Consider the following 16,387-nt stretch of genomic DNA (forward strand, 5'->3'; position numbering starts at 1 on the left):
CACCTTTTTTTTTTTCCACATTCCTAAAACTTACTCACAGTGACAAGGATTTTGACTTCCCTATTTGAAAAGAAAAGCTTACCCCTGACTTACCCCTTTATTGAGGAGCAGTGCTCTGGAAACTAAAATACTTCAGCAAGTCAAGTAAAGGAGCAATTCGAGACACAAGTGCTCTAATCAATGTAGTCTCCTTAGAAAAAGTGCGAGGTAAGGCGTGGCGCCCTCCAATCTCGTCAGTTTCTATTTGTTGCAATGTGGCATGAGGAAGAGATGCATTGTGGGATGGTGCTGTGGGAGTGATGTCACCTTTTATTTCCTGAACTTTGCTCCCTAATTCCTGGGTCTTGTCAGAAACATTGTCCCACTGACAGCAGTCAGAAAAAAAGCAAAGAGAGCAGCAGGAAGCACACAAGCTCTGTCCACCTCAGATTAGGGATTTTTAATCTTTGAATGCAGATGAACAAAACCTGCTGGGACCTCAGCTCGCTGCTCCTCCACTTTCTCCCTTCGGAGAAGAGCCGCGGTGAGTATCCTCCTTTACCAGTGTCTTGGTCTGGGCTCAGCTGCAGAATTTGAATAATCACAAGGAGGATGGATACAATAACCTGCACCCTAACTCTAATAGATCAACAATTCATTTTCAAGTAAAAAGTATCAATATCAGAGATAAGTTTGTTTTTTAGCTTTTTAAATATGGATCTAGACCTTAGAAGAAATGCTTTCTCTTGATTTTCGCCAGTGTGTGACACTTTCACTTCTAATGAGTACATTTACGAGCCATGCAACTTTTTTCAAAACATGACACTATTATATCAAACTGGAAATCACATCCTTTGCAGATACTTAAAGGAATACAAAGTTACAAATGTTCACTTGAAAACCAGCCAAGAAATATATAGTTTTATGGATTTTATTTGGGGATAGATGAGCCAAAAAATTGGAAGAATACAAGATACACTCAAGTTTTAAGAGTTCCAGTAAAATTCTTACCTGTTCTGGAGAAGCACAGATTGAACAAACTGTGCTATTAGCACCTCGGTGTGAATTAAGCAGAGAGACCTGCAGGAAAGGTCACAGGGCAAGAACTTTACAGCTGTGGCACATCACACAGGACACCCTCTGCTGGTGTCTGGTTATAAAATAGGCTCCTGGTTGCAAGGCATGGGAGGCTTCTCTTCCAAGACCTGACACTAACAAGGTGTGCTGAATTCCCTTCTCTCCTGAGTTCTCACTAAATTAATATTTTAAAAATGAAAGATGTGTCTTAGTTATAAAGAGAATGGAATAATCTGTGGAGCAAAGACTTCCGGGGTACACTTCCGGAGACTACAAAGCAGAGGGCGATGATGGGTGCGGCAGGATAAAAGGAACCAAGGCCTGAGGTGCTGCATGATCAGAAGGAAAAAGTGTCTGGAACAGTAAAAAAAAGTTTTTTGGTGGAGAGCAGGCCTGCGGCTAGACAGGGACAGAGTGGTTCTGCTGGTTCTCGGTGTAACTTCTTCAGCCTCATTGACCTTTTAAATCCACGCAGTTTTACTTTAGTAAAAAGCAAAAGAAATTACGCTTTAAAGTTTTAAGGAAAAACTGAAGGTATGTTTATGAGAGACTTTTTAATTTTTTAATTCTATTGTTTTGGAGAATTTTTATAATTCTAGGGTGAGAGAGTAAGATACAAAACCTGGAAACCAGAAAAAAAAAAAGAAACATACCTAAAGTTGATTTATCAGTAGTAAAAATATTTTATACAATGAAAGATGCTACAAATAAAACACAAAGATGTCCCAGACTGGGTGAATGGAGAGGGCCCCGGCAGAAGGCATGACCAAGGGGAGACACGGCCTCATCTCTCGGGAAGCCTTGGGGTTTCGAACCTGCAGAATGGCGGCTCTGCAGATAACGCTTGCTGTTTCCTGTCTTGCTGTACCCTTGGGATGCTCCACTTCCTTGTGCTTAGAAAGCTAGGCTGAGTCCATGGGTAGAGGCCTTTGGATCCTCGAGGGTTCCACTGTTTTGCACATTTAGTGTTTAGGGTCCCGGGTGCTGGGACTGAGCAGACGGGGCAGTCCTTTTCTACAGGGGATCACTGTTGCCCAAGGAACAAAACTCACCAATGCATTGATGAGACATTTCGGGGTGATGGTGGTGGTTTACTTTTCATTTTGAATGCAGTCTTCCCGTGGCAGCTGGGGGCATGACTGTGGTCATAAGTGGTGAAAATCACAAGAAGCTGTGGTCAGTTTCCAGACAAACATGGCCAGTGCCCTACGGCATCTCAGAGGAGGATGAGCCTGGCACCTTTGCATACCTGGGGATTTCACCTAGGGCCAGTAGGCTTTCACTACATTGCCTAGGCTGAATTCAAGTTTACAATCCATCTTCCTCAACCTCCCAGAGTGCTGGGATTCCAGGCATGTGGAAATACTACCTTTGACCCAGCCACGTCTTTGAGGCCTGCACCCAGCCTCAAGTGGTTACGCGTCAAGACCACAGTGCCTCCTGGTAGTGCCACAGTTGGATAATCTGGCAGAGAGCACTGGTCACTCTTTTCTTCCTCTTACAATACTGTCACACTCTATCTGGTTTTTCGAAATAGAAATCACCAAAATGCTTAAAATGAAAAGAGAAGCGGACACTCAGAGCTAACCCCATTCAACTGAGGACTCTCTTTACATTGCCTGTTCCCGCTTTCTGTCCTATAGTTGACTCTGCCCCTTCTTGCCACAAATCTTTAATAATGAGCTGCAGAGATATCCTTTCTCCTTTCTCTCTGTCCATCAAACATCCATCTTCCTTAAGGAACCAGACTTAAGGCCACTTCCTGAAGCAGAACTTTCTACTCCCTGTCTGCCCTCTCTTGACTCTGAATTCTTAATATCTGCACCACTACAATTCTCCCAAATTTACTGAGTGCCCTTGTGTGCCTGGAGCAGTGCTTAGTACTAGGGATGCAAAGATGGCTAGACAAGGAAAGATGAGCCTACATGGACAGATCCAAAGGAAAAGAAAAACAAACAGCGGAAGAAAAAGTCCAGGACAACTATCCAAACACAAGTCTGCAGTAAAATGCCAGCCAGACATTGCGAGGTAGAACTATGACTCTGCAGATTACTTCTAAATAATATTTAGAAATATTTCTGAACCTAGATTTATACTGAAATATTATATCCAGGTTCAAACTAAATGTAGAAACAGAAAGGTTCAGAGAAAAGCAACAAACAATAGCAAAAAAGATGCTGTTATGGTTTGTGTCTAGATGCCCCCCAAAGCCTCATATGATCATGGGAACCAGGTTTATTGGAGGCAGCTGAATCTAGAGTTTATGATTGATTCTTGGTCCAATGCTGAAATTAAGGGTATAAGTGCTATACCTATCCTATGGTGTGTAGCTTGTGTATAATATAAGGGACATAAAGGTTTGTCAGGGCTAGGGATGCAGCTCAGTGGTAGAGCGCTTCTCTATAAAAAAGATCTGTCCCTACTCCTCTCCTGTTACTTTAGTGTTTTCCACCACCATGACCTGCTGCCCTGTGCCACGTCACCCTGCCTTCGAGCCAGACAACTCTGGACTGAAATTCCTACAAACTGTGAGCTAAATAAACCTGTCTTCTTTTAATTTTAGGTGTTGGGCATTTTGCCCCAGCAACAAGAAAAGTAACTAAGGCAGTGCTAAACTGGGCAATCTAGAAAATAGAAAAAGGGAAAGTTGAGATCCTTGTTCCGGCCATCATTTTGTTGGCAATGATATGGCACTGCCCTGAGGTGTTTCTGTGTGTGTGTGTGTGTGTGTGTGTGTGTGTGTGTGTGTGTGTAAGAGCTTGTATTGCACAACCAAGTGGGAGGCAATCACTTGAAATTAAAGCAAGAAGAGAAATTTTGACTGTGTTTAAGGAAGAACTTTTGTGGTTACATTGGGAAACGGAACTTTTCAATAAAGTTGCAGAGTTTTGCGGCCTGATCCTTCTGATACTTTAAGATGGAACAGTGGCCTGGGGATGTAGCTCAGTGACAGAGCACTTGCCTAGCCTGCATGAAGGCCTGGGTTTTAAAATTTCTAGTATGAGGGGACATATTGAGATGTAGAGGAAAAAACAAACAAAGAGGAAAGAAGGAAAGGTTGTATATCCACAAGACCTGGAATTTCTTGCCTGCCTTGGAACCCTGGCAAACCATGATTCCAGGACTTGAGGCATTAAGGGTCACTATTGCCATTGGCTGCCACCCCTCACCCCTAGTCTACAAAATCCAATGAAACTACAAGTCACTCTTTTCAGTTTTCTATTTCATTTTCACTGAGAAACAGAGAAGACGATGGTCAGATAGTGAGAGAAAGTCAGAGGTATCTGCATGCTGTCGAGGTAGGACGGAGTGGGCATGATGGGAGCACGTCACTGTCTTCTGGCCACAGTCTCCTGGGATTGAACGGCAGCTGGGACTTGCTGTTCAGACTCACGAGGCTATGATCCATTCTGAAAATGAAGTGAGCTCTTTTCTCCTCTCCTTCTTCCTTCCTGAAAAATAAACCAGATAATTACCATTTATTTCTTACTCACAAAACAACTATCTTTAACAGAAGGGCACGGTTTCTAGATTTCAAGAAAAGGAGAATGTAATTCGGTTCTTCGAATTAAAGAGAAACGGCATGGCTTGATGGGGAAAAGGGAATTTCCCCTTTACCAACCCTTCCTAGAAATGCAGCATTTAGAGCACAACTTATGTGGACACAGCTGGCACCTGACCCTGTGAGAGGCTCTGGCGAAGGCCCCACATCTGCAACAAGCACAGCACAAGGGACCTGCGAGGACTGAGAGCCTTCTCCACTTTTGTTCACATTCAGTATCTCCGGAGCCTTGAGCTGAATCATCTGTGACCACTTGGAGGAAGCTGGGTCCAGACACAAGTGGGAAACCTGCCTGAACTGCCCGCTGTTGCCGGTCACTGGTTGTGTACGTCTGGATACCACTCTAAGCTTCAGGGACTCTCCCCAAAGAGCAACTTTATGAAGATGTAGCAGAAACCACAGGATGGGGACTGACACCTCAGAGGGAGAAGGGTTGTCTGGGAAGGCAAGATCAACTGAGTGTTCTTTGGTTCTATTTTTGACCCCTTGTCCCCAAGACTCTTCTGGAAACAGAAATGAGAGCAGACTGATATAGGTCAGGCCAGGCTGACTCCAACAGAGGGACTGTTGGAAGAGAGTGTCTTCCACAAAGCTCTCCCCACTATTTGATTGGAGAAGTACTTTTCATTTCCTGGATGTGGTATTATTTTAATTCATTGACAGTCCACTATGCAGTGAAGTCCCTTGGTTTGGGGCTGTGGACTGCAGCATCCAATGTCTGTCCCGAGCTTCAGAGGTGGCTCTCAGAGTCAGAGGGAGGCCCCTGAGCTTCTTTCCTTGTGAGAAATCCCAGGAAGACCACGAGAAAGAGAGGAGTCAAGACCATTGGTTAGAAGTGTACTAAAGACTTCAGCTTTACCCTGAAGATTGGAAAGCCATGACCTACTCAATCAGGCTACTGCCCTGGGGAAGGCACTTTTTGTGCTACGTAGAGGGGCTAACAGCCACTCCCAGCTTCTTAAACATCAATATATACTCAACAACCTCTTCTGCACCTCTCCATAAAGTGCCTTCTATTTTATTACTACCTATAGAATTGCAGGGTCTGAGATTTTTCTATAAACACTAATTTTACACAGTCATCAGGCAGAGGTTTAAGTCTCTTTTGGGGAGACACAGGATACTTCAAAACTGGGCTTCACATCTTTAATGAAATTAACATTTAATACACAAATCACTTTGCATTTTTTCAAAGTGGCAGTATGGACAATGGTAGAAGTCCTGGCTGGAAGCCAGGCTCGGTGGCCCAAGCCTGTAATCTCAGCAGGTGGGAAGCTGAGGCAGGTGGATTATTGTGAGTTCCAGCCTGGGCTACAAAGTGAGCTCAAGGCCAGCCTGAGCTGCATGGTGAGCCCCTGTCTCAAACAGAAAAGAAAAAGTCCTGGCTGGGGGACCACGGTTCCAGGCCTGCTTCTCTTTATGTAACTGAGTGACACAAACTCTGAGGAATGCTCTGCACCTGCCTCAGTTTCCTCAGCAGAAAGTGACAGGCTGGCATTGGATGACTTAAACTTTGCTCTTCTGTGCATATGTGCTGTATTGTTTTTGAAGTCCTCTTAGAGGCAGTCTCATTTTCTTTGGTGAGCCAATCTTCTGGTCCTTTTTAAAATCTTCAGTCTTTAGAGATGGTTTGAGATCACTCGGTGAGAGAGGAAATGAGAAAGTTTATGATGTACTTTTGCAACTCAGCCTGGCCCTCAGCTGGGAGTCATTCAGTGAGGAAAGGCAAACCTAAGCCTGCATCTGGGTTTCGCCTTTTTCTTTTGAATCCGCCACTCTTGCAGACCAGTGTCTTGGGTTACTTCTGGGCTATGCAATTTTAGTTCCCTTCCTAATAGTTTCCAAAACTCAGCTCAATTATAATTTTCTCTGGACACCTTGATGCTGGGTGGGTGGGGGATCTTTAAGGAATTGGCAAGTTCGAAATGTGAAGGTGGGCTGGCAGCCTGAGACCCAGGGATGGCTCAATTCCCTCCTTGCCAGGAGAAGCTAATCTTTTTGGTTGAGGCTTCCAATTGACTGAATGATACCCAAACACACTGTGGAGGGTAACCTGCTCAACACAGAAGTCTATTGATGTGAATGTTAACCTCATTTTTAAAATACCTTCAGAGACAATCTGCAGTAGCCTTTGGACAAACATCTGGATCCTGTGGTCGAACCAAGGTGATGTGTAGAATCAGCCATCCAGATGTTGGAGTCTTTTTGAATATGTGCTTTTGGTTCTCTGGGACTAGTTGTCCTCTGTTTTCTCCCAGTCTTCATTCATTTTAACAAATTCCTCTGTGACAGGTCTTTCTTGAATCTAGTTATTTCGTGGCTAGTCTGCTCTCTGCTAGAGTCTAAGGGGCCCTGCCAATTAACCGTTTCCTGTGGCCTCCACCCACCCTGCCCTGTTTTGCTCTTCTTATCGAGCAGTCATGATGTGATGCATTCACGCCTGTGTGTCAGAGATGCCTTGAACCACCTGGCTTTCAGCTATACGTTTTACCTCTTTTCAAACAATAGTGTTCATTTAGCGTTCATGGTGTGATCAGAAAAGAGCTGAGCATCAGGCCCTCCTACATTTTTGTATCAAATTGGAATAAAGTTTATTGTAAAAGTATTAACTTCTTTGAACATTTGGGATTAATTATAGTAATTGAAAGGTTAAGTAGCTTTTTTAAAGGATATAAAAATGTATTTGCAAAGTGACCCTGCTTTTGTCTCCCCACCAAAACACATACAAGGCCTGTAGGCCTATGAGCCTCGTGGTGCTGCGGCTTTCTGTGCTTTCTAAAGTGTCTTTATGCACACAATACCGAAAGTACTATCAACGATCAAACATTTCCTTTATTTTTCTTCCTATTCAGCAATCCCTCGTGTTCCCATCCTGAGGTGATCATAATCATTAACAACTTGGTGTCTGCCCTTCTATCCAGTGTACACACACATACACAGAGACCTCTACTCTATAAACACGAAACTGCATGGATACTCATCATTCTAAACTTTGACTTCTCTCTTCCTAACAAAACGTGTCCAAGCTCCAGGTTTTCTATTTACATAAGCTCCAGGAAGCACATCCACGTCTACTACCCGGCTTTAAACACTCCCGTGGTTAACACCCTAAATCACGGAAGGAAACCCACACTTCTTCACATTTTCTATTTTTTGCCATTAACACTTTAGGGTGCTCCTCCCTAAAGACTGCCAAACGACAGCGCCACCCACCACCTCGCTCTCCCGATCGCTGCAAGAAGCAGGTCCTCCTCCTGGTCCGCAGGGCGGGGCCTGGCGAGGGCGCTGCAGCGGCAGGCAGGCCCCCCCCCCCCCACCGGCAGCTTGCATGGGGCGTGGCGGCGCTCAGCGGAACTGGCCGTGCAGCAGGGTGCACCGGCGCCGCCCCTGCGCGCCTGCCGCCTCCGCGCCCCCGACGCCCCCGTCCGCCCCGGCCCCTGCTCTTCTCCTCTCGGTGCAGACCAGGTAACCTCCTTCCTGGCTCGCGCTTGTCTTTTACCTCTACCTCCCCGGCAAACTCGCCAAGCCCCTAAAACATTGCTTTAAAGGGCATGGTGGTGCACGCCTGTAATCCCAGCACTCGGGAGGCTGAGGCAGGAGGATCGCTGCCAGTTCGAGACCAGCCTGGGTTACAAAGTGAGCCCAAGGCCAATCTGAACTACAGACCCTGTCTCAAAACGACAAAAAAAAAAAAAAAAAAAAAAAAAAGAGGTGGAGCCGGAGAGGAAGCCGAGGTGCTACGCGCTTGTGTGTGTGTGTGTGTGTGTGTGTGTGTGTGTGTGTGTGTGTGTGTGTTGATCGGAAAATAGAAGCTCAAGCGTGGGTGGCGTGTTCACAGATACGTAACTAATTTGTGGCAGTCAGGTATAGAGACCTAAAGTACAGAGCTGCAGTTACTGAATACCCTTAAGCTCAGCATGATCGGGACCTGGATATTGGAATGCAGAGTCCATCTCTGTGAGTCGCTGCAGAGGCTCGCCAGCCTATGGTGCCAGAGCAGGCCAGCTGGAGAGAGACTCCAGATAGCCTGCCCCTGGCACCAAACCCTGAGAAAACAGGATTAAGGCAAGGGGGACTCGGAAGGCAGTCTTTGGGGAAAGAGCTTGAGCAGAGGGGAGAGTAAACTGTGCGTGGCTCCTTGCAAGTGTAAGTAGAGGGCTTTGATATGAAGCCGCAGGGAGAAAGGCTGGGAGCTGGCTGAAGGAGAGGGCTCTTGGGAAGCCAGCACTTTACTAGGGCTTTAAAGTGAGGTGAGTGTGTTCACCAAGATCACAGCACACAAGATCTCTGTCACTGAAAAAGAAAATGAGATCTAAATATTAGTTGAAGGGAAGGTTGTGGGGAGAAAGTATTCTAGTTCAAAAATAGACCATTTCCCCTGATTTGTGTATGGATAATAAAAATCTTGACAAAAATAGACGTTCTTAATGTGCCTGCACTAGTGTTTTATGAAAATTAATTTATTTACTACTCACAATCCACTTTATGCACTTGCCTTGCATGCATAAAGTCCTAGGCTCAAGCACAAACACTGCAATAAATAAAAAAAAATAAATAAAATAAAAACATTAAAAAGTGACATCACCATTTTATGGGTTGGGAGGTTGAGAAGCTGCCCAAAGGCTAGACCGAGAGGGGTCACACCAAACACCGGTAGGATTCAGAGCCTAAGGACTTCACTCTGATGGTGCGAATGGAGCCTCTCTGCACTGCAGGATTTTGGTCTGTGAAATGCATATTGTAATCCCTGCCTGCTGCTGAAACAGCCTATGTGCAGGTGCTTTGTAGATTGCACAGTGATCACCACTAGCAGGTTTTCTATTTACATAAAAGAGGGGTGCTCTTCCAAGGCCAAACCTCAGCTGCAAAGAAAAGATAATGCGTTTGGATTGATTAGCAGGATTGAACGAGGCAAAGACAGGGCCGTGATTTTTGGTCTTGGGAATCGGGTAGACTTAGGTTGGAATCTTGGCTCCACTGCTTGTGGACTCCCTTGAGAGGTGATTGAAAATGCAATGAACGTTTAAATTTTTAAAAATTTTATGAACATAAAAGACTTTGTCGAAATATCTCCAACACACTGACCCCATTGTTTGTGCCACTTTTGGAGGCAGTTCTGGAAATCCTCTTTGGTGAGTGTCTTTAGTTAGGCCGACACGGCTGCCTTATTTCCTGAATGGATTTAAAATGTTTGCCTTTCATGGCCCTTTTTCCTTGAGAGGAGAGCCCGAAGTTATGTGGTGTCAAATCCAGCAAGTAAAGCAGATGACACTGCAGTGTTTTCATAGCCTGCGTTCAGTAGCTGCATTCACCTAATTTTTCTAAATCACACTTCATAAAGACACTCACAAAAGCAAACTTCTAGAATTGCTTTAGGAAATGACTAGAACAAGGGGAAAAGTGTGTTTGAAGCTGTATTTTTTTTTTTATCGGTACTAGGGATCGAACTCTCGACTGCCTGCTTGCAAGGCAGGTACTTATGCTGCTGAGCTAAATCCCCAGCCCCTTGAAGCTGTATTTTGAGGAAGTTTAAAGGCCATATGTCTTTTACTGTAATAAAAAATTTTAAAATCTAAACAATGTATTTTCCCAGCACACTTTGTATTTCTGAAACTGTTACCTTCATGATTCTCATTTTGGTCATATAAAGATGGGCCTAATAATCTGTGATAGAGGGGTCGTGAGGGCTAAATGAGGATCACTAAATACAGTGCATAGCAGTGAGTGCTCAGTATGATGCAGGTTGAGCTCTTGGTTTCTTTTTTTTTTCTCTAATTTTCTAATCTCTAATTTTTTTCTCTAATTCTCTAATTCTTTTTTTTCCCTCTAATTCTTTTTTTTCAGTTTTCTCAGTTGCCCCCAGACCACCCCTTCGGAGCCCAGCATGTGTGGAGGCCTGATGGAGAGGTATGTGGCTGCCATGTTGCTGAGCGCAGCTGGAGACGCGTTGGGGTTCTTCAACAGGAAGTGGGAATTCCTGCGGGATGGGGAGAAGATACACCAGCAGTTGGCGGAGCTGGGCGGCCTGGATGCCATAGATGTGAAGCAGTGGCGCGTCAGTGACGACACGGTGATGCACCTGGCCACAGCGGAGGCCCTCTTGCAAGCTGGGAAAGCACCCAGCTTGGCTCGGCTCTACTCGCTTTTTGCTAAGCATTACCAGGACTGCATGGAAGACATGGCTGGTCGGGCACCAGGTGAGCACAGCCAGGGGGAGATCAGACAGGTAGGGAGGGAAAAAGGCCCAAGGAAATCATTAAGAATGCTGATGGGCATTTAAATGTCAAGGAAACACTAGCGTTTGTAGTTGTGATAAAAATAGACGCAACTTACATGTCCATCATTTTACTTAATTATGGTGACACACTGAAAATCACGTAAAGTTATACAGATTGAATGGTTACTGATGTGGGAAGTTACACAGTAAGTGAAAAAGCAGATAGATTTCAAAAACAGTATTTGTGTTATAAACCCATTGTCACTTACAGCACAAATATATCCTTCTGTATTGGGAGCTATCTATAAGAATATACACAAAAATGTTAGTAATGATATGTAGCAGCTAGGAGTCTTTATAGTTGCTTATTTTCCTTTTATTTGTTTGTATTTTCTAGTTGGTAACGAATGTGTGTAAAGAAAACATGCTTGTTTTAAAATAAAAAGAAAAACAAAAAGAGCCAAGCATGGTGGCACATGCCTATAACCCCAGCAGGCTGGGAGCCTCAGGCAGGAGGATCACAAGTCAAACCCAGCTGGGAAACTTGGCAACTTAGTGAGACCCTGTGTCAAAATACAAACTAAAGAAAGAGGAGGGGCTGTAGATATATCTTAGTACAAAGGCCTGGAGTCAGTCTCCGGTACCAAAAAAAAAAAAAAAAAAAAAGAAAGAAAGAAAAGAGAAAAGAAAAGAAATGGAAGAAAGGGAGGAAGAGGGAAACAGAGGAATGGAGAGTGTCCTGTAGTTACACCTCTTCTGACCTTGTCTCTGCTTGCAAGTGGTTCTTGCCCACTTTGAGAACTTATTACTATCCTCTGAATCACCTTTCCCTGCCCATTTGACCGACCTCTTCACTTGTATTAGTTAGTTATTACAGCAGGCACCATAGATTGTGTGGCTTAACCAACTGTTGTTTACTTTCTGACAGCTCAGGTTTTTAAAAGTGTAGATCAACACGTTAGCAGGGTTTATCCCGAAGTCTGTCTCCTTGGCTTGCAGGTGTCCACTTTCTTGTGCTGTCCTCATGTGGTTTTGCTGGTGCATGTGTGTGTGTGTGTGCGCGCACGCGTGGATTCTTGGTGGCTTTCTGTTCCTGTCCCTCATATCACTAGGGTGCAGGTCAGATTGGATGAGGCCTCAGTTTAGCTTTCTCACCTCCTGAGAGGCCTTTGTCTGCCGGTTGAAGTAGTGGGATTGGGGCTTCAACCTAGAAAGTTGGGAGGATGCAGTTCAGCCTAGAACACCTCCTGATGACAAGACACCCCTCACCCCCATACCCAGGGGCTTCTCATAACCCGAAGGAAGCCAGTTCCTGTCTCCTTGACATCTGATATCTCCTCAGCTTGGCACCTAGAAAATGTTCTCTATCTGTGCCTATGCCCATGGATGTTGTTATGTACGAACTGTCCCACTAAGGGAACGGTACTGTCCCCTCCCTGGCGTGCGCTCCCCGGTACAAAGCCTCCATGGGATTCACACAGGAAGAGCCCAGGTTCATAGCTCTTTACCCGAGTCCCGGACTTTACTCTAGACTGGCTTTTTTCTAATACCCAGGAACTCCAGCTTCTTATTGGCCTCTTTAAGGGCTTGGGTTTGGGCTTTAGAGTCTGACTTATTTTTGCCAGGATACTAACTCGCTGGTTATATGATCTTGAGCAAGTTTCTTAGCCTCTGAGCCTTATTCATTTAAGAAAGAGAATAATGCATTATTATATTTATTTTTTTGACTTGGATGCCTCTAATAAGTGGTAAAGATTCCTTGTCTCTCCCTTCGCTATTTTAAGTGAATGTCATCATGCTTTGGACATAAAGGAAGACATGGTGTTCGATTGAGGCACTGTAATCAGTATTTGCCTGGCTTTTGCTTTCTAGTGGAGAAATTTGGAGATACAGGTTAGTTCCTTCTTCCAGCTGGGGCTTTTGGTTTGGTGACACTGACCCACACTCTCACCTCTGCCCGCCCCACCGACTCTTTCCTAGGGGATACCTCAGTGCACAACAGCATGAGGCTGGAGCCGGACAAGGCCAATGGCTGGAGGATTCCCTTTAACACCCATGAAGGTGGCTGCGGGGCTGCCATGCGGGCCATGTGCATTGGTCTCAGGTTTCCTCACCTCAGCCAGCTGGACACACTGATCCACGTGAGCATTGAGAGCGGCCGAATGACCCATCACCACCCTACAGGCTACCTGGGGGCCCTCGCGTCTGCTCTTTTCACAGCCTACGCTGTGAATGGCAGGCCGCCCTGGGAATGGGGCAAAGGGCTGATGGAGGTCCTGCCGGCAGCTAAAGATTACATCGTCCAATCAGGCTACTTCGTGGAGGAGAACCTTGAACACTGGTGAGTGTGCAAGTGCCTGCCCCACGGGGCTGTGGTGAATCTGTGCGCAAATGCATTACACACATGCACAAGGATTCAGAGGTCACAGCAGCTGCTCCGGTTCTCTCCAGCCAGCCCCTGCCTCACCACCCTGCTAAGGATTTCGAGTTCCTCTCCATGGCTCCTCCATTTAACCAAGTGGAGCCCAATGAATAGCATTACTGTAACGCCATTGAGGAGTCCTGTCTGTGCTCCAGCTTTCTGTAGTTTTGTGGCTATTCTAAGCTATGTTCCCAGATGAGCTTTCTCAGTTATTTCCTACTTCTGTTTAACTTACTTTTCCAGTATTGTCTAGACATACAAATAGCGTTTTGAAATCCTCACTCAGAATGCCTTAGGGATAGATTTTTTTCCCCCACTGGCTAATTAATAAGCACCAAGGCCACATCATCCCCTTTGGGTGAGTTTACTTCATGTTCTCTTTCTCAGAATCAAAAGGTCCAGAGGTGTTCTGCTGAAGTCATTCTTGGCAGTGAGGTGCTAAACCTGCCCCTAGAAAGATAACACTTGACTTCACTCTCAACCTAGGAAAACTAAACCTTTATTTCCTACAGTTTAACTTGATACTTATTTTCTTTATTTAGCAGCGAAGGCACTATGTAGATGCTTAGCAAAGATTTATTAACTGAGTAGAACTTAGATCTAATTTTGATTTTTGTGTGTCCAATTTATGATACTAGTCTAAGAACACGTCACCACAGAATTTTCTTTTCCCATACCTACCTGGTACTTTTTCCTTATGGGTTTTGAGTTTAGTTTCTCAGTTGACTGTGAGTTTTTCTTTCCTACAGGTCCTACTTCCAAGATCAGTGGGAAAAGTACCTGAAACTTAGAGGAATTTTGGATGGCAAGTCAGCCCCTGTCTTCCCACAAGCTTTTGATGTGAAGGAGAGGGATCAGTTCTACACCTCCCTGAGCTACTCTGGCTGGGGCGGCAGCAGTGGGCACGATGCCCCTATGATTGCCTACGATGCCATACTTGCTGCCGGGGACTCATGGAAGAAGCTTGCCCACCATGCCTTTTTCCACGGTGGGGACAGTGACTCTACCGCAGCCATTGCCGGGTGCTGGTGGGGGGCTATGCATGGCTTTAAAGGAGTGAGTCCTTCCAACTATGAGAAGCTGGAATATAGAGAGCGGCTGGAAAAGGCCGCCAGGGCTTTGTACTCTCTTGGGTCCAATGAAGACGCTGTAATCAGCCTTTAGGAGACAAGAGGGTGGTTTCTCTTGGTTTCCTCTTCCGTGTAGTCCCTTTTCTACTCAATCTCATGGTTAAGCATCTTACTGTGTGTGGAGGGAATTTTGGAATAAAAAGTCCCCCAGGCACCTTGAGGTCAGTTTTTCCCAGACTCATCCTGTTCTCACTGAATCGATCCCTCTTGCTGTAACAAACTCTTTTATCTTTGTTGATGGGGCCAGCACCTCCCAAGCTAGAAATCTTGTAGCCTCATTTTTGATAGTTTTGAAAGATTTTTTTCCTGATTTACTTTAGTTGGGTCCCTGCCCCCCACCACACCACGTGAACTCTGAGACAAAGATTTCAGTGCAGGGAATTGATTGACGAGGTGATTCTGGGAAGCCCCTGTGGAGAGTGGGGAAGCGAGATCTCGAGGGGAAGGAAGAACGCATGGTGTGTGAATGAACAGGGTCCCGCAGGAGTAGCCGTGGTTCCGTCGCCCTGTGTCCTCTGCCTGAGACACACCTCAGATTTGTCCCACCTGATAGCAGGTGACCTGAAATATTTACCTGTGACTTCCATCGTACGTTGGTTGAAGATCATTGCTAAGGATGCTAACTCCCTGGTACTTCTTGGCTTGCTTTTGTGAAAACCAGACTCAGAGATGCTCTCCAGCACAAGCTGTATGTCAGGGGTCGGCACAGTGAAGGATACACTGGGCTATTCTACCTCTTGCCGTACTTTAAATCTATCATCTGTTTCAATTTGTTGCACTGAATAATTTTATCTGGATTTTATCTGTTCAAGTCTAGGCAGATGCAGTTTCTGGCTGCTGTCAGGACTTCCCTTTTCATGGTCCCCGACATGTTACCAGTTTTGTTATTATCAGGCAGAACCAGCAGGGTGCTGAGCTCGCAGTGAACTCTAATCACAATGCACTAAATGAATGCTGCTAATGAGAGCCATGTCTGGAGCCTTCCTAAGAGATGTCTTCCCAAATAACAAGTCATCTTGTTCTGCTTTTTTCATTTCTTGATGTTCTTCTTTCTCTTTTTCCACCTTGTAAATTCTTCCTTACCCTTGAAGACCCATCTTAGACAACCTGCCGCATGAGCCTGCTCTGCCTGTACAGGCTCTTGGCCACCCTCTCCACAGTGCTGCCCCAGCCTGTGTCCCAGCCCTGTCACCACACCGATCCTGTTGCATGGTGGATACGTGTCTTCTGGGTCAGTGTCAGGTGTACACTGCCTGGCAGCCATTCAGCTTGGGAACAAGATACCATCTTCACTTTCATGTGCTTAGCAGCAGCCAGGACTGCCTTCCTTTGGCTTGTAGGAGCGGAGATGCCCACCCCTTTAAACATAGCCTCAGAACTACAGCTCCCATGATGATCCTTTAGGACCCTGGTTTTCAGCGGGGGTGAGGAAGTCTGATAATAGCACTCCAGTGGCCTGGTTAGTCCTACAGATGCTGTTTTCAGGGGTCTCTGTATGCTACAGCACAGGATGCATGGGGTGTGGGGTCTGGGGGGAAAGGGTGTCTTACCCTCTGGTCTCTGGTACACTGCTTTTGACAGAATGGGAGACAGTGATTATATTTGCTTGCTTTTTTTTCACTCTTCATTATAGGCACATTTTTTAAAAGTTTAGACTTTCAGATTTTTTCCCCCTCAAACATCAAAGCCTCCTCTTTGGAGAGGTTAATAGGTAGACATCATGAAAGCATAATCTTTGACCCCCACTCAGATGTGAAACTAGGGAGGACAGGCAAGGGGGTGCTCTGTGGCTGAAAATGACCAAAGCATGTTGTGTATACGTATGAATCTACCAAAGTGAAACCTGCTCGCCTGTATAACCAGCGTGTACTGATAAAAAGTGTGGGGGAAATCCTCTTCTCAAAACTTCACCCTCAAATGGGGACCTTGCATCCTAGTTGTTAAGGAAAATAGAAGCAATGGAAGAGACCTAATTGCTTTCCCACCATCACTGCTGCTTC

At 45.4% G+C, this 16,387-nt stretch overlaps 1 protein-coding gene across 2 annotated transcripts; it reads left to right on the plus strand.

Moving 5' to 3' along the window:
- Positions 1-355: 355 nt before the first annotated feature.
- Positions 356-14,547, plus strand: Adprh (ADP-ribosylarginine hydrolase). Of its 2 annotated transcripts, none has more exons than XM_013151835.3 (4): positions 356-523; positions 10,463-10,815; positions 12,816-13,176; positions 14,007-14,547. In XM_013151835.3, the coding sequence occupies exons 2-4, from the start codon at positions 10,503-10,505 to the stop codon at positions 14,419-14,421; spliced, it is 1,089 nt and encodes a 362-aa protein (XP_013007289.1). In that variant the 5' UTR covers positions 356-523; positions 10,463-10,502; the 3' UTR covers positions 14,422-14,547. The 2 variants fall into 2 exon arrangements, with proteins under 2 accessions (XP_013007289.1, XP_003469268.2); XM_003469220.5 differs by lacking the exon at positions 356-523 and adding an exon at positions 7,930-8,083.
- The last annotated feature ends 1,840 nt before the right edge of the window (positions 14,548-16,387 follow it).

Source organism: Cavia porcellus, unplaced genomic scaffold (assembly GCF_034190915.1).
Source record: "Cavia porcellus strain 051 isolate PalLab524CR breed Dunkin Hartley unplaced genomic scaffold, mCavPor4.1 scaffold_15, whole genome shotgun sequence".
NCBI classification, from domain to species: Eukaryota; Metazoa; Chordata; class Mammalia; order Rodentia; family Caviidae; genus Cavia; species Cavia porcellus.

Bases quoted from the DNA above. Each gene is read 5' to 3' on its own strand.
- Adprh (XM_003469220.5), top strand. From the start codon at position 7,947: ATGGGGCGTGGCGGCGCTCAGCGGAACTGGCCGTGCAGCAGGGTGCAC. The intron at 8,084-10,462 runs GTAACCTCCTTC...CTTTTTTTTCAG, and splicing joins CTCCTCTCGGTGCAGACCAG to TTTTCTCAGTTGCCCCCAGA. The intron at 10,816-12,815 runs GTGAGCACAGCC...ACTCTTTCCTAG, and splicing joins CATGGCTGGTCGGGCACCAG to GGGATACCTCAGTGCACAAC.